Genomic DNA, 25,533 nt, shown 5'->3' on the forward strand with positions numbered 1-25,533 from the left:
AGAAAGCCATCTTGGGCCCAGGTCAACTCCTCTGTATCCCCACATAAACATAAAACATTTTAAAGGCATTATTTGGAGAGCAATTATTCAAAATATGCTTGGGAACATAGGTGCTCAGTAAGCCCACATGCTGGAGATCTTTAAAAAGGTATTCAACTTGGGGGTGCCTGCGTGGCTCAGTCAGTTAAGTGTCCGACCTCAGCTCAAGTCATGATCTCATGGCTTGAGAGTTTGAGCCCTGCATTGGTTTCTGTGCTGATAGTTCAGAGCCTGAAGCCTGCTTCAGATTCTGTGTCTCCCTCTCTCTCTGCTCCTCCCACATTCATGCTCTCTCTCTCAAAAATAAATAAACATTAAAAAAATTTTTTTTAAATGTATTCAACTTCTCGCATCTTAAGGTGATAGCAGGACTGTACTATAAAGCTGTTCTATGTATCCAGCACTGCTTATAGATACAAGGCACTCCATGAATACTTTATAAGGATCCTCATTTAAGCCTCACAAAAATCCTATGCCACATGTATCTATTTTTATGGAATGGTGCAACAATGACTCAGAAAGGTAAGGTGACTTGACCCAGGGCAGAGCACCTCCCTGTGAATGCTGGGAGCACCTCAGAGATGGAGTTCCTGCCCAAAAGAGCAAGACCCTGAGGAGATCAGTGATGGACACCTACAGTCCCCCACTGGATAGAAATGGAGCCGGGCTTAGTAAAGCTGGGCTTTTCTGACTCCCAGGTTAGTATCAGCAAGTCGAGTACAAACCTACCTTATGTTCAGTTCTATCACATTTAGAAAGACAGGCCTCCAGAGAAAATGGACTTTTCAAGTTGAAACTGGCTCAGCCCGATAGCTCCAGTGAGCTCATACTGTTGACGTACAGGAGCAGCCCTGGCCCATCAGGCTATGAGCCATGGACCTTAATTGCAGAGTGCCTGGAAGACTTATAGGGAGCCAGGGCAAATCCTAGAACCACGGGTGTTTTTCAGTTTGGAGGAAATCTGCTGTAGCAGAGACCAAGGTAACTGGTTATTAACTGGTGAATCTCTATCCAACATTCCTCCTCCCCTCCTTCTTAGAGACTATGCCCCAATTTTCAGTGGGAACACTGCTGTGCATATGAAAGACTACCTATTCCAACCTTACTTGCCGCCAGGCATGGCCCTGTGAATAGGTCCTAGGCGAGCTGTGAGCAGAAGTCTTTGTGGGGCTTCTGGGAAGTCTCTTTAACCAGGAGGGGCACATACTTCCCCTCTGACACTCTGGTGCCAACAATATGGAGGAGATGGCTAAGTATTAGCTTGCCTTCAGGATGAGGGTCTCACTCCACGGACAGAAGATCTAAAAGGCATCCAGTCCCTGATGACTGGGAGAGGTGTCATGCGAGTTCTAAAATGCCCACCAGCCTTCTTGGTAGGAGAGAACCACACACACCACCATTATTTTTTCCTGATTATAAGCAGTGGAACGTAGAATGGGTACTCTCTGAGTGTCTGGCTCACAGATGGAAGACACTAAAGCTGAGGAAACTCAGATGGTTGCCTAGATTATGTAGGGTCCAGATTCTGTGCCTCAGGTTTCCATTTATGAAATGAGGGCAATGATGGTGGCTCAACTGACTTCACAGGGGTGTTGCAAGACTTAAAGGAGACCACTGTCTGGAGAGTTCTTTTCAAACTGTAAAAGGATCAGCAAAGATAAGATGGTGTTTCTATTCTTCATTCATACCTAAAAAATTTTTTTTTCATGTTTATTTATTTTTTGAGAGGGAGAGAAAGCAAGTGGAGTAGGGCCAGAGAGAGAGAGGGAGACACAGAAACGGAAGCAGGACCCGGGCTCCGAGCTGACCACACAGAGCCCGATGTGGGGCACAAACTCACGGACCACGAGATTATGACCTAAGACGAAGCTGGACCCTCAGCCGACTGAGCCACCCAGGTGCCCCTCTATTCTCCATACTTTACAGATGAGGACACTGAAGCTGAAAGAGGATAAAACTCCAAAGCTCTTACATCTAAAACCTGTGCTCATCCATCATAACTTTTTGCTAGGCTAGATGGGGAATAAAGCTTAAACATCTCACAGTGGAGAATAAATCAATATTCCTCCAACCAAACACAGTGCAAGAGAAGCATCTGCTTTTCCCAGATTGCTAGGTTTGACCTTTGACTACTTAGAAGGAAGAAAAGCCAGGAAACTCGGTCTAGACAGGTTCCACATACAATCATTTGTTACTCATTAGTCTGCTCTAACAAGTGCCCTCACTCTCTGGTCGCATGGTCACCTTTAATGAGACCACACCAGATGTCTCCCCTCCACTGTGAGGGCCCAACAAATGCAGGAGTGTTGGGAGAGTAAGAGGAAGTCCCACCCAGTAAGCGGCTACCTGGCCATCTGCTTGTACGCCTCTTCAGCCACAGCAAATATATGTGGGTCCATATCGCCCATGTTCTGCCCGCTGTAGGCATGGATGATGGCATCTCCGTAGATTGGCAACTGCTTGTAAGGATTCATAGCCACCAAAATGATTCCTGGGGAAAGATGCCAGATGCAACGCTGAGGTTCTGACCGTCACCCATTTCTCCAGGTTCTCTGGAGTAAGCCCAGCTCCACCAGTTATTAAACCTGCCACGTGACTTTGGGCAGATCACTGAATGCTCCGAATCTCAGTTGCCTACAGATGCCACCCACACTTCTGGGCTACTCTCAGAGTTGGATGAGATGACGGATGGGAATGCCCTAAAACTGAAAGGTTTTGTAATTCTCAGTGTAAATATATGATAACATCGTTGCCCCAAGTAAGTCATAAACGTATCAAATCCAATAAGAAACTCAAACACAAGCTTTACCCAGATATATTTTTCTGGGAAGTCTGATATCAATTCTTGATGAAGATTCTCCCCACCTGTAGACACTTCTGTTTACAACAGACTCTTGAAGATCAAACCTCTGTGCTTGTTAGATAGAAATCTGGGCAAAGGTGTAGCTGTGAGTACACATTTTGGCAGAAGTCAACATTTCTAACATAAACACGATATAAAATGTCCTCAGGACACCCTAGACAGCAAGCACTGTGTTTCCAGGTCATTCCTGCTCTCCTAGAATCACTCTCCTTACCACTGTAGGTGTAAATGAGTTTGGATTCTGCAAAGCGGATTCTGAGATTGTGAAGCACTGCAGGTTCGTGGAGATAGCTGAGGGCTGTGAGGTCATTCTCACCCACGAGGATGTCAGGATTCCGAAGTGGAGGCAGAGATTCTGGATCAATGGAATAATCCAGCTCCTATGAACAAAGATGAAATTAAAGTTCAAGAAGTAAAATATCCTTGGTGTTTCTATTGAACTCTAGTCCTCTGTCCTATCTACCATGTGTTTGGAGTGGTCCCTGACACTCTGAAAAACAAACCTATGTGTAGCAATGAGAAAATAATCTCCATGGCTGACTCTTGGAAAGTGGGAGCCAGGGGACGAGGGTATTGGACATGGGCCCTGGGGTAAGTCACTTGCTCTTTCTGGGCCCCTCTTCTCCCATCTGTGAGAAGACTGGCTGGACCAGACCAGGGGTCCTCAGAGCTATAGAACCTCACTGAAGCTTCCATGAGACGTACAGGAAAGCCATGTGGGCAGGGACCTGGGCACACCATCCTCATTGCTATCACAGGGCTCCACTTGTATGCAGTTTAGATGTTGAGAGCCACCCAAGTTTTTGTCTGAAAACAGCGTTCTGCTGGGTGGTGAGAAGTGTCTGAAGGAGCCCATGTGAGTGGTGGTGACTCTTTGAGAAGATCCATGTGCTTGTAACTCCTGTCTGAGGGCTCATGCCCCCCTTATAAGGCTGCCTGTTTCCATTACCCTCAGCCCTGGGCTGAGTAACTTGCTGGGGATGGTCTCTTGTCTGGTAGACTTCACCTAGCATTCCCAAAATAGGTGCCTGAGTAGAAGGGAGAGGTTAGCAAGCCTAGTGGTGCTGACACCACAGACGACTGGGCTCCAAATGGCAGAGAATCATGGGACCTTATGACCACCTATTCTAACTTCCTTTACGTTCATTTCACAGCTTGGGGAAGTGACTTGATCAAGGTTATCCAGCAAGCTTGTTTTCCTTCCACTTTCCCAGGCCGCCTTCTTTCTGATACCTGGTCTTGAACCAGCTCCACAAAGTGACCTGGCTGTCCCCTCGCAAGTGCCCACTATGCACACCCTATGCCATGTAGTCAGCACTCCTCAAAACTGCCTTCCAAGGAGGGCATGAGTACCCTAACTAACAGCTAAGGAGACAGCTTCAAAGAGTTTAAGCTCCTTGTCCAAGGTCACACAGTATGGATATGTTTGGCTCTGAAGCATGTGTCCTAATGCCTCCTATCAATGCTGAGAGGATTTGGTTTGTTGTTGGTTGGTCTGTTTGGAGAGCAGCTCAGGGCAACCTAGGCCAACTATATTGGATCATGACAGATGCCTGCTCCATTTTCAGTGCAAATATATTCATGGACCTGCCCCCAGCAGAATATTGTTTTTCCCTGTTTTATTGAGAAATAATTGACATATATCACTGTAAAATTTTAAGGTATAAACCATAATGGTTTGTTTTACATATACTATGAAATGATTACCACAGTAGGTTCTGCTCACATCCATTATTTCATAAAGATGTAATAATAAAGGGAGAAAAGAAAAAAATCTTCTCATTGTGATGAGAACTCTCAAGATTTAGTTTAATTTTCCTAGCAGTGTAGCCACAGTCATCATGTTGCACATTACACTCCTGGAACTTATCTTGTAACTGGATGTTTGTATCCTTTCTTTTTTTTTTTTTTTTTTATTCTGAGGTGGGGACGGGGGAGAGTGAGAGAGAGAGAAGAGAAGAGAAGAGGAGTGGGGAGACAGAGGGAGGGGGAGGGGGAGAGAGGGGGGAGAGAGAGAGAGAGAGAGAGAGAGAGAGAGAGAGAGAGAGAGAGAGAATCCCAAGCAGGCTCCGCGCTGTCAGTGCAGAGCCCAATGCAGGGCTTGAACTCACAAACTGTAGACCATGATTTGAGCTGAAACCAAGAGTCAGATGCTTAACTGACTGAGCCACTCAGGTGCTGCATATATACAATTTATTTATCCATTCATCTGTTGATGAACAATTAGGTTGTTTCCACATCTTGATTATTGTGAATAATGCTCTATAAACATGGGGGTGCAGCTATCTTTTTGAGTTAGTGTTTCTGTTTCCTTTAGATATATTCCCAGAAGTGGAATGGCTGGATCATATGGTAGCTCTGTTTAAAAATTTTTGAGGGTGACTGGGTAGTTCAGTGGGTTGAGCATCTGACTTGATTTCAGTTCAGGTCATGATCTCATGGTTCATGGGATCGAGCCCCATCTTGAGCTCAGAGACTTCTCGGGATTCTCTGTCTCTCCCCCTCCTCGACTCATGCTCTCTCTGTGTCTCAAAATAAATAAACTTAAAAAAAATTTTTTTGAGGGTTCTCCATACTGGTTTTCATAGTGACTGTTCAATTTACAATTCCACTAGCAGTACACAGGTCTCCCTTTTCTCCACATCCACACCGGCATTTGTTATTTTGTCCTTCTCTTAAATATTTGAGAGAGAGAGAGAGAGAGAGAGAATGGGGGAGGGGCAGAGAGAGGGATAAAGAGAGAATCCCAAGCAGGCTCCACACTGTCAGTGCAGAGCCTGATGCAGGGTTCGATCCCATGAATCGTGAAATCATTACCTGAGCTGAAATCAAGAGTCGGATGCTTAACCGACTGAGCCACCCAGGCGTCTTGGGACTTTCTGTCCTTTTGATGATGGCCATTCTAATAGGAGTGAGGTGATATTCATGGTGGTTTTGAATTGCATTTCCCTAAGAACTAGTGATGTCAAAAATCCTTCCAAGTGTCTGCTGGCCATCTGTAAAAATCTTTTTCAGAAAATTGTCTGTTCAGGTCCTTTGCCCCTCTTTTATGAGTATTGTTTTCATTTTTGATGTTGTTTGGTTCTGTTTTTGCTATTGAGTTGTAAGAATTATTTATATATTTTGGATATTACTCCCTTATCAGATATATGGTTTGCAAATACTTTTTCCCCTTCTGTAGTTGTCTTTTCACTTTGTGGACAACTTCTTTTGATGTGCAGAAGCCTTTTACTTTGATGTAGTCACATCTACTTATTTTTTATTTTGTTGCTTGTGCTCTGGGTGTCAAATCCAAAAAAAATCACAAAGTCCTATGGCAAGGAGCTTTATTCCTATGTTTTCTTTTAGGAGTGTTGTGGTTTAGGGGTCTTACATTTAAGTTGTTAATCCATGTTGAATTAATTTTTGTGACTGGTATAAGACAGGAGTTCAGTTAAGCAGAATATTCTTAATCTATAGACTTTTATTTTGAGAGCAAAATAAATTGTTGCTCATATATAACTTCTTTCCTTGAGTTCTTCTGTTATCTGTTTTAAATTAACAACCTCCTTTTCTAGTTCAGCCCGTGTGTGTGCGCACGTGCACGCACGCGTGCGTGTGTGTTATGTATGAGAGAGACAGAGAGAGAAAATCAAGAGAGTCATAGGGGGGAGGGGAGAAAACATAAAGAACATTAGATTAACAGTTGAAGGCAGAGGTGACATTTTCCTACACAAAGCAGGCTTTGTAAAGCTAAGGAGCTATCTGGCCACCTGCCCACTTACCTGCCTCTCGTGGGCTGGGGTTCAGAGCCAGGAATGTCACTACCTGAAGCCCTGCTGACTTCACTAAAGCTGCAAACTGCCACTGCAGCTGCAGTCTGAGATTTTTCTCCGCGGAGACACCTGATCCCTAATGAGAACCTAGAGTGCATGCAGGAAGTGCTCCACAAGGCTGCAAAGAGCTACTGGTGGGGAAGGGTTGGCTAAATGGAAGTAGCAGTGTCCTCTCTGTCTCTCTCTCCAGTGGTCTGCACACATGGATCATCTCGTTTGATCTTCAGCAACCCTGTGAGGTCCTGCTATTATTAACTCCAATTTGCATATGAGGAAAGCTAGAGGCTAAGGGTCATAAACCTAGCAAGTGGCCTTCACAGGTTTGAATCCAGATAGTATGTTTCTTGAGGAAGTGTCTTTAGTTGCTCTGCTCATCTTCCTACCTGGGATCTCAGGAGATGACTCCCAAATCCAGGACAGTCTGCTTGGAAATAGAGTGCCCTGTTTGTCTGTTGTTGTTTTTTTTATGTTTATTTATTTTTGAGAGAAAGAGAGCACAAGCGAGGGAGGGGAAGAAAGAGGGGGACTGAGGATCTGAAGCAGGCTCTGCGTGGACAGCAGTGAGCCTCATGCAGGGCTCAAACTCACGAACCAAGAGATCATGACCTGAGCCGAAGTTGGATGCTCAACTGACTGAGCCACCCAGATGCCCCAAGAGTGTCCTGTTTCTACAGAGACCATGTGCATGACTCAAAAATTCCAGCATTTTATTTTTTTTTTTTAATTTTTTTTTTCAACGTTTTATTTATTTTTGGGACAGAGAGAGACACAGCATGAACGGGGGAGGGGCAGAGAGAGAGGGAGACACAGAATCGGAAACAGGCTCCAGGCTCTGAGCCATCAGCCCAGAGCCCGACGCGGGGCTCGAACTCACGGACCGCGAGATCGTGACCTGGCTGAAGTCGGACGCTTAACCGACTGCGCCACCCAGGCGCCCCTCCAGCATTTTAATATTCATATGATATTCCCCGGACCAACTCTGACATCCAAATGGAACATGAATACTTTGTCTAGCTCTGCATCCAGAGAGTTGACTCATGCTAGCTATGGATCCAGTGGGATGTCATTATGTCTATGGGGGCAAAGGACAGCTCATGATACTTAAAGGAGTGGTAAAATCTGCAGAAGCTGTTAATCCAAAGACACATCCAGCCTTTGAGAGGGCCTGATCACAGGTACACTGCAGCACAGGAACCACCACTGACATGATCCTTTGCCACACCAGCACTGACAGGCTCTTCACAACGTCACACAAAGCTGGGCATTCCTATCCTCTTGTCCCTTCTCCCGTCAGTTCCCTAATCACCCTGCCACACGCCGTCCTGGAGCTCCCAATTCTTACCTGTTTCTATCCAACCACCTACAGATGGACTTTCCCTCCTTCTGTTCTCCTCTCACCCCTCCCTCTCCCTTCCTGATTTCTCTCTCCTTCCTCTACTTCTCTTCCTCTTCCCATCTTGAGGTTTTTCTCTACTGGTTGATGCCTTAGGCTCCAACCACTTTTCTTCAAGTTTCTCATCTTTGCCCAGTGTCTATGCTGAGACCCATGAAACCCAAATGGTGAATTACTGGGGTGCATGGGTGGCCCAGTTGATTGAGCGTCCGACTTCAGCTCAGGTCATGATCTCACGGTTCATGAGTTCCAGCCCCAATGGGGCTCTCTGCTGTCAGTGCAGAGCTCACTTCAGATCCTCTGTCCTCCTCTCTCTGCCCCTACCCTGCTTGTGCACATGCTCTTTCTCTCCCTCTCAAAAATAAAATAAACATTTAAACAAAACGGCAAATCACTTTCCAGTGTTCTCCCAGCCATGCTGGATGCCCAGGTATGCAGCACAGGGCACTTGATGCCTTCATTAGGGCAGTGTGTGGGGTGGGGGGGTGCGGTACAAATAGTGGACCCACAGCACCTGCCGGCCACTCTGGATGACCCCCCATGTGCCCTTTCCCAGGCTCCTCCCACAGGGGCTGTGCCCCCTCCACATACATTCCAGTTACCCTTCATACATTGTGGCAGCCACAGCCAACAAGGAACCTCACCGTTCCATCCTCCAGCAAAAGTCGCAGGACTTTGTCACCAACTTTATAGTCCTTTGCTATTTCAGCAGACTTCCAAACTTCTTCAGGATCAGGAATCCATACCCTGTTGTACTGACCAACAGAATGAAACAGGCTTAATTTCAGAACTTGGAAAACAAAAACACAGATCATTAGATAATTAGACTCAGGGATATTTCTGTCTACTCAGTTCCTTCATTAGGAGTATTTTACCTAATTTTTGTTTATGAAGTAATCTTTAGTATGTCTACAGTGCACCAGGCCTAGCTGCTTCCTTTCATAGGCAACAGAATTCCCAAAGCCTCCTAAATACTCCTGGGAAAGTAAAAGCCTGGGAATGGAAGGGAAATCACGAGTCCCTTAACGGGAAGCTCTGGGCACTATCTGTAAGAGTTGGAGCAGAGGGATTTGGTTCACCACGGATCGGCTGAGGGGCTGTGGGCCAGACACTTAACTTCTTATACTGCGTTCTTCTCATCCACAAAATGGGAACAGTCCCTACTTCACAGGTTTGCTGCCAGGTTAAGTTAGACTGTGTCGTTGAAAGCACTCTGCCAGATGCTATGAAGTGTGGTTACAGCAGTGTTATTTCAACACTGGTTGGTAGAAGCCAAGTATTCCCACTGCGGCAAGTGTAGAAATCCAGATGTAGCTGTGGGGGCACCTGGCTCAGTGCTGGTGGATAAGTCTTTAGGCAGAACCACACTGCTATGTACTGGATCACGTCCCCCCACCCCTGAGCTCACCACAAATTCTTATGTTGAAGCCCTAATCTCCAATGTGACTGAATTTGGAGACAGGGTCTGTAAGAGGGGGTGAAGGTTAAATGAGGTTATAAGGCACTCATCTGATGATGGGATAATTGTCCTTGTAAGAAGAGACACCAGAGAGCTCACATGCATGCTCTCTCTCCACCTGCATGCACCAAAAAAGGCCATGGGAGTACACGGTGAGAAGCAGCTGTCTGCACCCTTGGACTTCTCAGCCTCCAGAACTGTGAGAAAATGGGCATCTGTTGTTTAAGCGCCAAGTCCACGGCATACTGTTAGGCAGCCCTAGCAACTAACCCACGTGTCTAATATTCACACTGGCACACTGATGAGGGGCCGTGTCTCTCTCCAGAACTCACCAAGACACCTGAATGCTGCTCAAGATGAAGATGAGGTGGCTGCCATGTCTGTAGACTGCAGCTGTCATAGGTCCATGATTAATTCCTTTCTCTCTCCTCTGCAGTAATCACCCGGACCCCACATCTCACACTCTCCTGCAGTGGGCCGTTCCTCTGTTTGCTCGTCCATTCATTCACTCGTTCATTTACTAAACACTTGCTAAGCATCTATTATGTGTATGTGCTGGGTTACCCGGAAGGAAAGGCATTCCCTCTTAGTCAGCATGGTCTCCCTACTAACCCAGCCGATCTCTAACCTGGAGCTGCATGTGTGCATACGTGTATATTTGCATCTCTTTGCTCATCAGGCCCGTGGTCTACTGGTGCCTGGTGACCATGAGTAAATATTCCTTTCTGTTGAGAGATTGTACCTTCAGGAGTTTTCAGTCACAAAAAGATTCTGAGCAATAAAATTATGACATTTTAATTTTCCTTATTATAGTTCTATGTATTTTCTACAAGTTGCATGTATTACTCTTAGAATAAACAATCTTTAAAAGCAAATGTCAATATATATGTCCACAAAAAAGACTTGAACATAAATATTCATAGTAGCTTTATTCATAATAACCCAAAACTGGAAACAGACTAGATGTCCATTAATAGGAGAATGAGTTAAAAGACAAACAAAACTGTGGTACATTCATACAATGGAATACTACTTACCAATGAAAAGAACCAACTACTGATATAAGCAAGAATATGAATGAATCTCCAAAACATTAGGTTGAATCACAGAAACATTACACAAATGAGTATGCTATGTATGAATCCCCCCTCTTTTTTTTTTTTTTCAGAGAGAGTGAGCTTGAGCACGTTAGCACAAGTGGTGGAGGGGCAGAGGGAGAGAGAAAATCTTAAACAGGCTCTACGCCCAGCCTGGAGCCTGATGTGGGGCTCAATCTCACAACTGTGAGTGAGATCATGACCTGAGATGAAATCAAGAGTCGGATGCTTAACCCAATGAGTCACCCAGGCACCTCCATGTATGAATCCCTTTAAATCAAGTGCTAGAACAGGTAAAACTAATGTAAGGTGGGGAAAACATAGGAACAGCAGTTGCCTCTGGGAGTAGGTAGGGCTGGGGAGTGAGTGGGAAGGCTCTCATGGGAATGTTCTGGGGGTGATGGCAACATTCTATACCTTGAAAGGGTTTGGGTTACATGGGTGGTCAGCACTTTTCAAACACCACTGAACACAGACGTAAGACTGGTGTTTCACTATCTGAAAACTTTACACAAAGAACCGAACAAATATGAAACTCTTAACAATAGACATACTAAAATATTTAGGAGGACATGTAGCGATGTAAGCAGTTTACTCTAAGATGCTTTAAAAAATAAGATGGCCCAAGGGCTGGAGAGAAGCATAGACATGTAATACAACAAATATGGTAAAATGTTCATGGTAGAATCTAGGTGGTAGGACAGATGTCCGCTATAAAGTCCCTTTGACTTCACTGTATACTTAAAATTTTCATATGCTGTTGGAGGAAATAAAGAAAAGTATAAAACAAGTTTCAGAGTGCCAGTACTAGACTAGGACCGAGTTGATTAAGGAGCACAGGTGTTTATCTATTAGTTAATATGAATTGACTTACTTAAGCAAAGAAAAATATATATTTCATTGGCTGGGTATCAATCATGAGTCCCTAAGTCATTTGGGTTGTTTTAATTCTTGATAGGTAGCTGAGAGAGAAGTATGGGTAAGATTTCAGACACAGAGACAGAGAAAATGGAAGAACGACCTAAAGGGCAATGATACACAGTTAGGTATACATGTCCACGCAGGTAGGTGGATAGAAGCCTCATAAACACACTCACACCCACTCCACACATACTTGTTGCCATGGGCTACCATGTTCTACTTCAGTCTGCTATCAAAAACATTTATTGCTCAAAAAGAATGAAATCTTGCCATTTGCAACTACATGGATGGAACTAGAGGGTAGTAGGCTAAGCGAAATTAGTTAGAGGAAGACAAATATCATATGACTTCACTCATATGAGGATTTTAAGATGCAAAACAGATGAACATAAGGGAAGGGAAGAAAAATTATAGAAAAACAAGGAGGAGGACAAAACATAAGAGACTCAAATATGGAGAACAAACAAAGGGTTACTGGTGGGGTTGTGGGAGGGGGGATGGTCTAAATGGGTACGGGGCATTAAGGAATCTACTCCTGAAATCACTGTTGCACTATATGCTAACTTGGATGTAAATTTAAAAAATAAATTAAGTAAAAATTAAAAAAACATTTATTGCTAATCTCATAAAGCTGAAATCATTAATGGAATATCCCAATATATCATGAAGTGGCATGACAGAATTTTAGGTCCTAGATTTAGGGTCCTGGGAGATCGTCTGCTCCAGGTTGTCTGTCATAGTTCTTTTTAAAGCCAAAGAAAGCTGACTTTAAATGAAATGGTGGCGGCCTGCTCTGTGAAACAGGTGAAAGTAGAGGCATTCTGAGGAGGATCCCAGTTGGGGGCTACAGCTGAGATCCCTGAGATCCTCCCACAGAAGCCAGGAGTTCTGAGAAGTAATGTTAAGGTCACCAAAGCCAATCCAAGCCTTTTGTTTTACTGACCCCAAAGATGTCAGCAGCTCATCAAACACCAAAGTCTCAAAAGCCAGGATTCCATGGAGCCAGGGCCTGCAAATCCTACTTTGAACTGTTTGTTAATTAAATAAGTCTGGCTTTGAAAATAATCTTGAACTCTCAACACGCAACCATCTACTTGAGAGCACACAGGCTGGTTTGTTTCAGACCAAAGCAGAATTCAATGGTAGGCAGTATTAGGATATGTATGGAACTGAAAGCTGGCTTCTTTTGAGGGGTGGTGCATACAAACGGCCTCCTCAGCCCCGACTCTCCAGGCCACCCACACCTTCCAGGCCTGGTGCCTCTGCCAGCAATGCTGCCAGTCACCTAGGGCCCTGCAGCTGCAACCCAGCCTGGTAAGTAAACATGACAAAGTTTATCCAGTTGCATGTCAGTTACACCCATTGGGTCCCTCCCTCCTTCCTCACATTCCTCGACCCACAAGGCAGTGCTTCAACCGGGAGGAAGAGTTCGCTTTGCAGAATTTAGACAAACAAACGCAGTCTGTGCAAACAGTGTGACTAGCTCTCATGTGATTTCCCCGGTGTGACTTGTTCCTGTGGAGCAGGAGCCTCCGGACTCAGACTGCCTGCCAAGCCCTCAAGGGATGGGCCTGCAGGGGGGGCCACGGAGCAGAGGTGCCTGCCTCCCACACCCTTCCTGCGAATACCCTCCCACGAAGGGAAATCGTGCTGTACCTTTATTTCCAAGCCAAGGGAGGCTCAACAATGAGGCAAAGACTTAGGAGCGTGACCCTTAGGAAGTGATTTGTCTTCAGGAACATCCGAATACCCCACCCTACATGGTCAGATGAGAGAAGAGGGCATCTTCTCATGTTGCCTGCCTATTTGAAGGCATCAACTGATGTCAGCCACAGAAAGGGCTTGAGGACTTTATAGGAAATAGGGAATATCACACATTTCCTTCCTAGCAGCTCTCTGGACTGGGAGAGAGTCTCCACTTTCCCAGTCAGCCAGGCCAGGACAGTGATATTATGCTCCCTCCGCTGCCCCTCCCTCACCCCTCCAGGCCCTTCCCAGGCTCCCTAGCCTCCCCTCTGTCTCCCAGTGTCCTTCCTAGCCCCCCTTCCTGACAGGCTTTCTCTAGAGAGTGTCCTCCATTCCCATGATTTCGGGGACTGCCCTGGCACCTGTGCACGTGAGACCTCCAGCCCAGATCTCTCCACAGGTCTAGACCACATGTCCAGTGGTCTCCCCGACATCAGCCCCTAAATGTCCTTGGACACTCATAAATTCTAAGCTCTAATGACCATTAAGTCTATCCCAAACCCACTCCTCCTCAGTTCTCTTGTCCCTCAAATCAAAAACTTGGGACAGTGCTGGGTTCCCTTCCCACCCTCCACCCTCAACAACCAAATGGTTATCAGGTGCTGGAAAGCCTACATCTTAAACAAGTCTCACCTATCTGTCCCATTCATCCCACTGCCATGGCCGTCAATCAGCTCCCCCTCCCCCAATCCCACCCCACCAATCTTCTCTTGACAGATGTCACAGTCTGCTGAGTGCTTCCTCAACCAGGTAAAGCACCAGGTTTCTGTGGTCATACAGATTCCCTCACCTGCACCTGAATCAGAATTTCCATGGGTGGGCCCCGGCAAGATGAAAGCTTTAAAATTCCCGCCCCCAGTCCCTTATAGATTTTGATGAGCAGCCAGACCTTGGAAGTCACTGTCCTAGCCAGTTTTCCTCCTCAGGCTTCCTTGCCTCTTCAGTCCACCCTCTGCCAGCTGCCACCCAATCCACTAGCAGTTTCTAGAACATGCCAAGCTCTTCCTTGGCTCTGTTCCTTCCACTCCCGGTGCCACTCCTCCTCTCCTGGCCAGTGAGCAAACTAAGATTCAGCTCACAACTCCTCTCCTTGGTGGCACTTTCCCTATTGCGCTCCACCCCAGGCAGGATTGAATGCTTCCTCTTTAGAGTTCTCCCTGTCCCTTCCCAGAGGGACACAGAGGTTTTGAGGTAACTTTCCACCCCCCTCACTGGCATTTGAGCTTTAAGAGCCTTGTCTTTGTATCCTGGAACCCAACACAATAACTTCCCCATAGCCAGCATTCCATAAACATCTATTGAACAAAATATTCAAATTCCCAGTTTAGTTGCACCAATTAAAGACAAAACTTGGTATTTTAGTCTTTATATACTAAAGTATACTATATATACTTTAGTTGCACCAATTAAAGACAAAACTTGGTATTTTAGTCTTTATATACATATATAATACAATGGATACCTCTAATTTTCTAGAGTTATTAATGATACATAGAAGTCTAAAAGCTTCTTACATTGGCCAAATGGAAAGCCATTAAACTGAACTTTGACTTTATTTTAGACAGAGATCCTGAACTGCTAGTCAAGACACTTCTCACCTTGCACATTTGAGTTCTAGCAAAACTTCCTTGCAGATGTCTTGTGAGTTCCTTATTCACAAGCAAGAGTAGTAAGTGACTGAAGGGTAATATAATTTGTGAATCTGTGGCTAAAACCAGGTATAACCTGAGTCCCAATTAATGAGCCAGAACAATTTAAGAAATATCTCTAGAGGCATGCCATAGAGTTCTCTGCCTCACTGCCCACTTACCACTTTGCCCAATATCTTAGATGAAAAAACCATACTCACGTATAGCAAATATACAACTATAAAGTGGATGGACTTCCCATGAGTCCTCTGTGTCCTTCCTCCCTTGAAGAGGAGGAAGATGGTAAAGGTGGTTGAACCATAGTTGTGGTAGTGGGAGGTATTAGGAACAGAAGCTTTTGGGACGCCTGGGTGGCTCCGTCAGTTAAGCATTCAACTTTGGCTCGGGTCATGATCTCGCAGTCTGTGGGTTCGAGGCCGATGTCAGGCTCTGTGCTGAAAGTTCAGAGACTAGAGCATGCTTTGGATTCTGTGTCTTCCCCTCCCTCTCTGCCCCTCCCCTGCTCATGCACACTCTCTCTCTCTCTCAAAAATAAATAAACATTAAAAAAAAAAAAAAAAAGAACAGAGGCTTTTAATCCTGCCTCCTCCTCCACTTCTATGTGATCTTAGGCAATTTACCTAACCTGAGCCATTTGTAAAATTGGTATACCAACATCTACACATATCACTGCTTATTAAAATTAAACCATGAAAGATGGTATATAAAGTTCTGAGGATGGCATCTGGCACAGAAAAAGTGCTCCATGATTGCAAGATACAAGTAACCATCATTATCTTCTTCAGGCCCACAGCTCTCTCTGAAAGCAGAAAAACTCATTCATGCATGCGTGCACACATTAAATGTTGCTTAAGCCCCCACTGTTCCCTGTTCTCTGGAAACTCTTGGTCAATGGGGGAGACAGTTAATGAGTGTTGACAAATCAACATGCAAGGTGTCCAGAGGAGCTGGCTGTAAATATTTCTCAGAAAAGACACTGCTCAAATTGAATTTGGAAGGTGAGGCGCTGATGAACAAAGCAGTTATTTTAAGCACAGGGAGTCTTGCAAGCCAAGGCATAGAGTGCTGACCAGCAGCAGGAATGCACCAAGGGATGGCCGGAAATTTGCAGAGTGAGCTGAGGTAGGAGTGGGCAGGCAGTGGGGAGATGCAGAGGTGGAACCTTGTGGCTGGTCAGTGAGTCTGAAAGTGACAGGGGCCTCCAAAGAGGTTCCAACAGTGAATGGCCAAACCGGTTTTTCTCAGCGAGATTTTAAATCATGGAACTTCTGGGTCAAATGCTCTCAACATTTCCAGGGCATGTTGCCAATAGCTTTTGAAAGAGATGGGTCATTTTACACTTCATCCCGGCAGCTACTGCTACTCTTACCACACTTCCTCTCAGGAGTCCCCTCTTTCTCAGAACCTCTCTTCCTATGCTCCCCTACCAGCTCTCCCATCTCCTCCCTGTGATGGCTCCATCTTGGGCCCCTCTGAGCAGAAGACTCTTGGCCCAACCTCTCCACCAACCTCTAACCTCCCAGAGCACTGGCCCCTAGAAGCTCCTTCACCACCTCAATTGTTGCAGGGACAAATTCTGCCTCCTGACTTTCCTAAGATCTCCTCCTCCTGCTGTGCCTGTGTCAACGGCACCCCCTGCTCTCATCATCCAGACTCTGACCTCTACAGTCATCTTTGACCTCTCCCTCTCCCCAGTCCAGTCTTATCATCACCTACCTCCACAGGCTCCCTGGATTGTGTCTCCTTTTGCCCTGTCCAATACTGCAGCCTGAATTCTTTCCCGGACACTTAAGATGACCTGAGAATTCAGCTATCTGAGTGTCATGGGCATTGCCAGTGTACCCAAATTCCTAAAACACAGCCCCTGATCCTATCTTCTCCCACTCAAAATCTTCACCAGAGTATAAAGCCCCGATCTAATTCTTGGGCACAACCCTCCCCTTCTCAGCTCTATCACCCAGTAGGCTCCTCCATGCCTTTAGGGCTTCAGCAGATTGAATTATTTGACCTTTCTCATTTCTCACTAATTCGAAAACTCCTTGAGAGGAAAGACTATCCTTTAAAAAAAGTCTTTCTAACCTCCCCCAAGCACAATGTTTCATGTACAGAAAGTGCTAAATAAATGTTTTAGGGGAGATAATATGCCTGTCTTCAAGGCATAGCAGGAAGGGAGATTAGACAGGGGATAGGCAGGTAACAGCAGTGTATATAGTGACTGAATGAGGTAGCCTGGAGATCATGGATGGGTGTGGCTGTCACACAGGGGTTCCAGAAAGGACAGTCCACACATCACCCTGCTGCAGAGTCACTATTTGCTCCTGGGTGCAGAAATGGGTTTTAAGTTGTTTTAAAATGTTGTGTGGCTAAGATTATGCAGAGAAGCAGCACTTCTGGAGCTTAAAGGAGGCCAAGGGTCCCAGTCACAAACTTTGGCTTAAGCCAATCCTGTATGCTAGCATTCTAGGACAAATGGCTAAATCTGTGGACTTGGGAGGGTTGCAGGAAGCGGTAGGGAAGCAAGGGAGAGGGCTTAGATTTTATTTCAGTTTAAGAAAGAACTCCTTAACATGGGACACCTGGGTGGCTCAGTCAGTTAAATGTCCGACCCTTGATTTCAGCTCAGGTCAAGATCTCACGGTTCAGTAGCTTTGAACCCTGTGTGGGACTCTGTGCTGACAGATTGGAGCCTGCTTGGGATTCGCTGTCTCTTTCTCTTCCGCATGCCGCCCCCCACCCCCCCCAAATAAATAAATAAACTTAAAAAAAAATGAAAGAACTTCTTAGCACAGCAAGCTCTTTAAAACCTAAACAGGCAACTACACAAACAGGGAGCTTCCCACCTCTGGAACTGACAATATGGGGACTGACTGACCTGGAACAGAAGAGATACCCTCAGAACAAAGGTGTCTACTTGGACACCAAATGGGTAGGGTGGCCCATCAAGACTCCCTCTGCCTTGGGATTCTCAGATTCTCTGTCCTTCCAAGCTCTTCTCTAGAAAACTCTTCCATATCATTTTTCCTACATTATGCCTGCTACCTAGTTGCTATTTAAAAACACTTGTAGTGTAAGGTCTTGATGATCGGGAAGCTCACACCTGTGTATTTTAGCTTCTGGAGTAAAAATGTTACCTAAAAGAGGTTAATCATCAACAATTTTCTCTTCTCCAAAGTATCTTCCAAGAATTGCCTTGTGCCAAGATTTTCTTTCACCTCCAGTAAGTTGAAGACCTCAGAAGCACTGTCAGATATCTGATGGTTGACATTCTCACTGATAAACTATTCTAGAAGAGTCATGGTTCAAACATTGCCCATATAGAAGTCTAGTTAGTGGAAAGGTGTTGCAGGGCACAATGGCATTTGGATGGTTTGTACTTGTATTACTAATTCAGTAAAGTAGAAGAAAAAAGTTTGGTTAAACAGCTGTGAAACAATTATTTACAACTATTGTTTATATCTACAGGAAAGTGTCTTTTTAAATACAAAGCAAGGGCATGTTCAGGGGAAATGGACAGATTCTAGTGTCATCCATTTGAATATTGGGAAACATAGATTTTACTCCACTGGGGTGTGAGAGGATCTGCCTTCATAGCCTTTCAAATTTTTTTTTTTTTCAAAAGGGCCAACACTTTCAAATTATTTTTCATCCAGACAATTAGCCAAGCTCATCTCAGAAGGTTTTGGGTGTCAGAACGCTGTGGAGTCCTTGGCCCTGGGGAAGAGGTAGTTTCAGAGGAATGCTCTAGAGTGACTCCCAGAATCAGGGTGCATGTGAAGTGCTTTATAAATTGTGAAGCGACGTATAAGTGTTAGGTGAAGAGCCTGTGACCCCTGGATTCACAGAAGCTCTCAATTTCTAGCACCGGTGAAGCTTGCCCCACACGCGCAGGCAGCCGCACCTTTGGACATCAGATGAACTTAAATGCGCGCGCAGGCATTTCTGAAGACCCAGTAATTCTAGAAAGCATCCTGAATACCGCGGTCCTAAGCTTCTTGTTCAAGGGCTCTCTGAGGAGGACCAGGAGAATTATGGATACTATTATTTGCCAGTGACTGAGACTTCTATGTCCCTGTGAGCAACTCTGATTTCACTTGTGGCTCGGGAAGAGGGGACCGAGAGGCACGAGAGGTGGGGACGGACGCGCGACCCCGGGGCACCGAGAAGCTCGGGCCCGGGAAGGCAGCCCCTCGCACTCGGTCTTCCCATTCCGAGGGGATCCAGGCTCCCGGGGCGGGGCGGAGGCGCTTTCCCCCGCGGACAGGAGCCGGAGCCCTCCGGTGCCCCCGATCCCCAGGCCCTCCGCGACCTGTCCCTGCGGCGAGTGCGCCAGGTGCACAGGTGTGGGCTGGGTGCCAGGTACAGTCAGCATTAGCGCCGTGCCATCTTCCCTCCCGCGCACCCGCCCTTCGGTACCTGCGTGTAGAGCGCGGCCACCGCCATGGGCGAGACGGGCCAGAGCAGCTGGAGGGCCGCGAAAGTGCGAGGCTCCGGGACTAGGCGCGCGGCTTCGAGACCCGGGGGCAGGTAACTGCGGGACCGCCGCGTAAATCTGCGCGGGGCCACCTTGCGGGGTAAGTTTTCCTGCGACGACTACCTTCCCCGGGGCTAGCGGCCTCTGGAGGAGAGAAGTCGCGGATTGGTTCTTGGGCCCAGCCTGGCGGGTCGGCGCCGCGATTGGCTGGGGCGGGGGCTGCGGGCAGGGCTCGGGCCTCCTAGCGGCCAGGGCTCGGCGGTCAAGTGGGTCCACCTGGCGGGGGTGCGGAGCGGTCCGCCCAGGATTCGCTGGCCCTTGGAGGCAGGAAACAGGTGTGTCTTGAGACGCTCCCGTCCAAGTTTTAGTTTCCTTCGTCCGCAGCGTGTTTACTGGAAGGAGCAGCAGATATGACCATTGCCATAGAAAAGTCCAAGGGAACTTGAAAGACAGTTCAGCCGGGTGACCATGTTCAAAATCAAATGTAAAAATGAATCCTCTTCCTTTATGTGAGCAATAATCATTTAGAAAATGCTATAGAAAGATGGAAAATAAGATATTTACAACATCAGTGAACATATAAAGTGTCCAGAGATTACACTAAGAGAAATGCGCTCGGCCTTTGTGGAGAAAAATGTTTAAATTTCTCTTCAAGGACATAAAAGAAGGCCTGAATAAATTAAGGGTGGGGGCCGGGGACAGGGTAAGATGCCACTTTCATGGATGGCACTATTTAATACTGTACTGGTGTCAATTCTACCCAAATTAATAATATAATGTGTAAGTCTAATGTAGTTGGAATAAAAATCCTAGCAGAACTTTTGAAAAATTGTACAATTATTCTATATTTTATATGAAGTAAAATTCATGTATAACAAGACACTCTTCGAAACAAGGACCAAAGAAGTGAGATTTGCCCCACACGTATTAAGGGATATCACAAAGCCATCATCATTAAAACAGTGTGATACTGGCATGGGAATGGATAAATGAATAATGGAACAGAATGGAGTCCCCCAAGAGGGCCCCACATTATATGGTGGCTTTAAGGATCAGAGTGGGAAAGAAAAGAATATTTAATAGATGGGCCCATTGTGTGTGTGTGTAGGAGGGGAGAAGAAGCAAATCCTTGGCAAATGCTGTATCCAAAAATAAACTCCAGATGGATTCATGATGAAAACTTAAAAGTAAAACCATAATATTCTTAAGAAACAACTGAAGGGTAACACCTTTTAAATGTTGGGTTAGGAAAGAATGTCTTAAGATACAATCATAGAAAGAAAAAATGATGAATTTGCGGTCATCAAAAGGAAAGATTTCTTTTCAGTGGAAAACCACCATTCATAAAGAAAGGCAACAGACTGGGAAATACACTTGCAACTTAACAACCAACAAATGATTAATATGTATAATATTCATCTAAAATAGACACAAGAAACTACTGTAAATTGGTTTTAAAAACATACTAAGTCCAATTTTTAAAAATTTACAAAAGAAATTAATAGGTAGTTTGTCCATGGGAACACTCAAATGGCTGGTTAGCACATAAAGAGATGTCAACTTTATTAGTAACCAGAGAAATACAAATGAAAACAAGGAGATATAACTTTATACTCATTGGATTGTCAAAAATATTCGGCTTGAAAAACATCAACTAGGATGTGAGAAAATAACTTTTTGCTTCCACAACTGGTGAGAGCTATACTAATACACTATTCAAGAGAGCAATTTGAGAATGTTAATTAAAAATGGGTTTAGGCATGGGGCGCCTGGGTGGCTCAGTCAGTTGGGCATCTGACTTCAGCTCAGGTCATGATCTCACAGTTGTGGGTTTGAGCCCCGTGTCAGGCTCTGTGCTGACAGCTCTGAGCCTGGAACCTGCTTCGAATTCTGTGTCTCCCCCTCTCTCTGCCCCTCTCCCACTCTCTCTCTCTCTCAAAAATAAATACACATTTAAAAATTATAAAAATAAAAAAATAGGTTTAGGCAGATAAATTATCACATAGACCTGAAAAAAGTTAAGTAGATCTTCATCACAACACAGTTACATATCAAAGGAGATATTCATCAATATCCATCAACAGGAGAATGAATAAATAGTGTATGTGTGTGTGTGTGTGTGTGTGTATATATATATATATAGTATAATACTCTATAGCTGCCAGCAAGAATGGATGTGATCTACTTATATTGACTCAGAGAGATGTAAAAAGCCATGTTGAATGGATATATAGCACAAGTCTTTATATATATTTCAAAACTAGCAAAGACTGCAATAATATGTTGTTCATGGAAAAAAGTATATGTAAATGAAAGTGTGGATGATAAATTACAAGGTCATCCAATTAAATATGTGAGAGTGAATATCTCTGAGGTTGAGGGAAACGAGGTTGGTGAATAAAGAAAAAAGAGGAACTTGGGGCTCCTGGGTGGCTCAGTCAGTTAAGCAACCAATTTTGGCCTAGTTTGTGATCTCATGGTTCATGAGTTCGAGCCCCGAACTGGGTTCCACATTGGCAGCAGAGCCTGCTTGGGATTCTCTCTCTGCCCCTCCCCCACTTGCATGTGCACAGACTCTCTCTCTCTCAAAATAAATAAACTTAAAAAGAAAAAAAGAGGAACCAAAAAAATTTCAAAGAACCTGGCACAGACCAACAGTGATAGGTGCCACAAAAAGAGGATTATGATGAACTTAATGTTGTGTACCTCTGGTCCAAAATAACAACATAAAGAAAAAAGGCATAAAATGGGTAGGAAGAGTTACCTGGTTGCTCAGAGTTAAGAAGGGTCTAGAGGTCTAGCCACTTTTATCATTTAAATAAAAAATTATAGGGGCGCCTGGGTGGCTCAGTCGGTTGGGCGGCCGACTTCAGCTCAGGTCATGATCTCGCGGTCCGTGAGTTCGAGCCCTGCGTCGGGCTCTGTGCTGACAGCTCGGAGCCTGGAGCCTGTTTCCCATTCTGTGTCTCCCTCTCTCTGACCCTCCCCTGTTCATGCTCTGTCTCTCTCTGTCTCAAAAATAAATGAGCGTTAAAAAAAAATTAAATAAAAAATTATATTTAAGATTTTTATTTATTTTTTATTAAGTAATCTCTATTTCCAACATGGGGCCTGAACCCTTAACCCAAGACCAAGAGTCACATGCTCTACCAACTGAGCCAGCCAGGAGCCCCTTTAAATACAATTTTTATTGAAGAATAACATACAGAAAAGTAGACAAATAATAAGTGTACAGCTTAATGTATTCTTACACATGGACATATCAACACATCCAAGTAACCACTGCCCAGATCCAAATATAGCACATTTCTAACATCCCCAAACCTTTGATGTCCCTTTAAGTCATTACCCCTCAAAGGTAACCACTGTTATAACTTCTTTCACCGTAAGTTAGTCTTACCTATTTTGGATGTTTTTATAAATGAAATTATTTGTGTATCATCTTTGCATCCGGCTTGTTACGTGACATGTAACAATGCTGTTGTTCATAGCTGAAGTGTGCTATTTTTTGTTCCTAGATAGTTTTCTATTATATAAATATTCTATTGTTTATTCATTCTCCTATTGATAAATATTTGGGTTATTTCAGTTTGTGGCTATTATGGATAACACTGCTATAAACATTTTTACATAGGTCTTTCAATGCACAAACACATGCATTCCTGTTTGATATATAAAAGGAGTAGAACTGCTGAATCATTAGGTATGCAATGCTCAATATTGTTAGTAGATATTGTTGTGTATACACACACACACACACACACACACACACACACACACGTAAGGATTTTTTTAAGTTCTTTTTAAAGTAATCTCTACACCCAATGTGGAGCTTGAACTTACAACCCCAAGATCAAGGGTCACATGCTTTACTGAGCTGACTAGATACCCCTAGATATTGTTGCCTTTAAAATATTGCATCAACTTACTTTTTTTTTTTTAATGTTTATTTTTAAGGAGAGAGAGTGAGCATGGGCACACACAAGGGAGGGGCAGAGAGAGAGAGAGAAGGAGAGAGAGGATCTTAGCAGGCTCTGGGCTAAGAGCAGACAGCCCGATGTGGGGCTTGAACTCAGGAACCACTAGATCATGACCTGAGCCAAACTTGTATGCTTAACCAACTGAGCCATCCAGGTGCCCTGCATCAATTTACTTCTATAAACAGTGTATGAGTTTCAGTTGTTTTATATCCTCATCAACGATTGATACTGTCAGTTTTTTAACTTTCAGCCTCTCAGAGGAGTATGTTATAATATCCCTCACAATCTCTGCCTTGTGATAGAAGTGTTTAATCCATTCACATTTAATGTAATTGTTGATATGGTCATTTTGCTTTCTATATGGCTCATGTCTTTTTTGTTACTGTTTCTCCTTATGTTTTTGGTGATGGTGGGTTTTTTGTTGTTTTTGTTTTGCTTTTTTGTGTGTGCACGATTTTAATTCCCATTAAAAAACAAAAAAAAAAAACTTAAAAAAAAACAAAAACAGTATTTCTTGAGTTAATTTTTTTAATGGTTTCTCTAGGGATGAAGATATACATCTAAATTCATCACAGATACTCTAGGTTAATACTGTGTTACTTTCCTATGGTTGCTGTAACAAAGTACCACAGACTGGGTGGCTTAAAACAACAGAAATGTATTCCCTCACAGTTGTGAAATCACTAGCATTATTGCTATTGTTGGGTAAGGGGTTTAACTGCACTTCATTCCAAATCAAGTGAGCCCCTCCAAAGGCAAAGCTGCTGGCTTTTATGGCTTGCCTGACTCTGTTAGAATTACCAGGCTATCTGACCTGGGTGAGGGGAGAAGATAGGAGCAGCCCCAGGCAAGACTGTTAAACAAATGCTGTTCTTACTCAGAGGTGAGTAGCTTGTCATAAATAAACACTACTAATTTGTTGTATGCTGTTGGAGAATTTACAGAGCCCTAAAATTGTTGTTTTTGACACTTTTGTCCAGTGTTGTCCTTACTTTTTTGAGAAGAGAATTTGCTGAGCCTCTCAGTCTGCCATACCAGAAGTGAAAAGTCTACTTAAAAAAATTTTTTTTTATTAAGAGATAAGTTTTATACCATACACTTCACGCATTTAAAGTATACAACTCAGTGGTTTTTAGTAGAGTCACAGATTAAACTGTCACCACAGTTTATTTTAAGTTTCATCATTGGGGTGCCTGGGTGGCTCAGTTGGTTCAGCATCTGACTTTGGTTTGGGTCATGATCTCAGTTTGTGGGGTTGAGCCCCATGTCAGGCTTTGGTTGACAGCATGGAGCCTGCTTTGGATTCTCTTTCCCTCTCTTCCCCCTGCCCTGCTTGCTCTCTCTCTCTCTCTCTCTCTCAAAAATAAACATTAAAATAAATTAATTAAAAAAATTTCATCATCTCAAAATGAAATTCCATGTCCCTCAGTTACTGCTCCGTCCCCTTGATTCCCCCTGACCCAACTCCTCCCAGCTCTAAGTAACCACTAATCTGCTGTATGTCGTCTCTCTTTTTTAATTAGTTAGCCTGGCTAGAGGCTTATCACTTTTATTGATCTTTTTTAAAGAACCAGCTTTTGGTTTCATTGATTTTCTGTCCTCAATGTCTTTGATTTTTGCTGATTTATATTATTTCTTTTCTTCTGCTTACTTTGCATTTAATGTTTTCTTCCTTTTTTAAGCTTCCTAAACTAGAAGCTTTAATGATTGATTATGTATGGGTCTTTCTTCTTTTCTAATGCATGCATTCAATGCTATAAATTTCCCACTGAGCACTGCTTTCACTGCACTGGACAAATTTTGATGTTATATTTTCATTTTCATTTAGTTCAAATATTTTAAAAATTCTCTGGAGATTTCTCCTTTGTTCCATGTATTAGAAGCATGTTGTTTAATCTTCAAGTATTTAGGGATTTTCCAGCTATTTTTCCATCATTGATACCTAGTTTAATCCTAATATCATCTGAGTGCAGACATTATATGATTTCTATCCTCTTAAATATTAAAGGTGTGTTTAACAGCCCAGAATGTGCTCTCCATTGGTGTGTATCTCATGTTCCATGTGCTGTGAGTTTATTTATAAGACACTAACAAAAATCC

The 25,533-nt window shown here is 44.2% G+C and overlaps 1 protein-coding gene across 1 annotated transcript in view; it reads right to left on the reverse strand.

Moving 5' to 3' along the window:
- Positions 1 to 20,011, reverse strand: part of MYO5C (myosin VC) — a 105,447-nt gene extending 85,436 nt beyond the window's left edge. Inside the window, exons 1-4 of the mRNA XM_086710698.1 lie at positions 19,396 to 20,011; positions 8,755 to 8,865; positions 3,117 to 3,282; positions 2,386 to 2,530 (exon numbers count right to left, since the gene is read on the reverse strand). Of these exons, the coding sequence (XP_086566824.1) occupies positions 2,386 to 2,530; positions 3,117 to 3,282; positions 8,755 to 8,865; positions 19,396 to 19,422 (449 nt within the window). The 5' untranslated portion in view covers positions 19,423 to 20,011. The remainder of the gene's footprint in view (positions 1 to 2,385; positions 2,531 to 3,116; positions 3,283 to 8,754; positions 8,866 to 19,395) is intronic.
- Positions 20,012 to 25,533: the final 5,522 nt, after the last annotated feature.

Source organism: Puma concolor, chromosome B3, assembly GCF_028749965.1.
Source record: "Puma concolor isolate L17-30 chromosome B3, mPumCon1.1.hap2, whole genome shotgun sequence".
Classification (NCBI taxonomy): domain Eukaryota; kingdom Metazoa; phylum Chordata; class Mammalia; order Carnivora; family Felidae; genus Puma; species Puma concolor.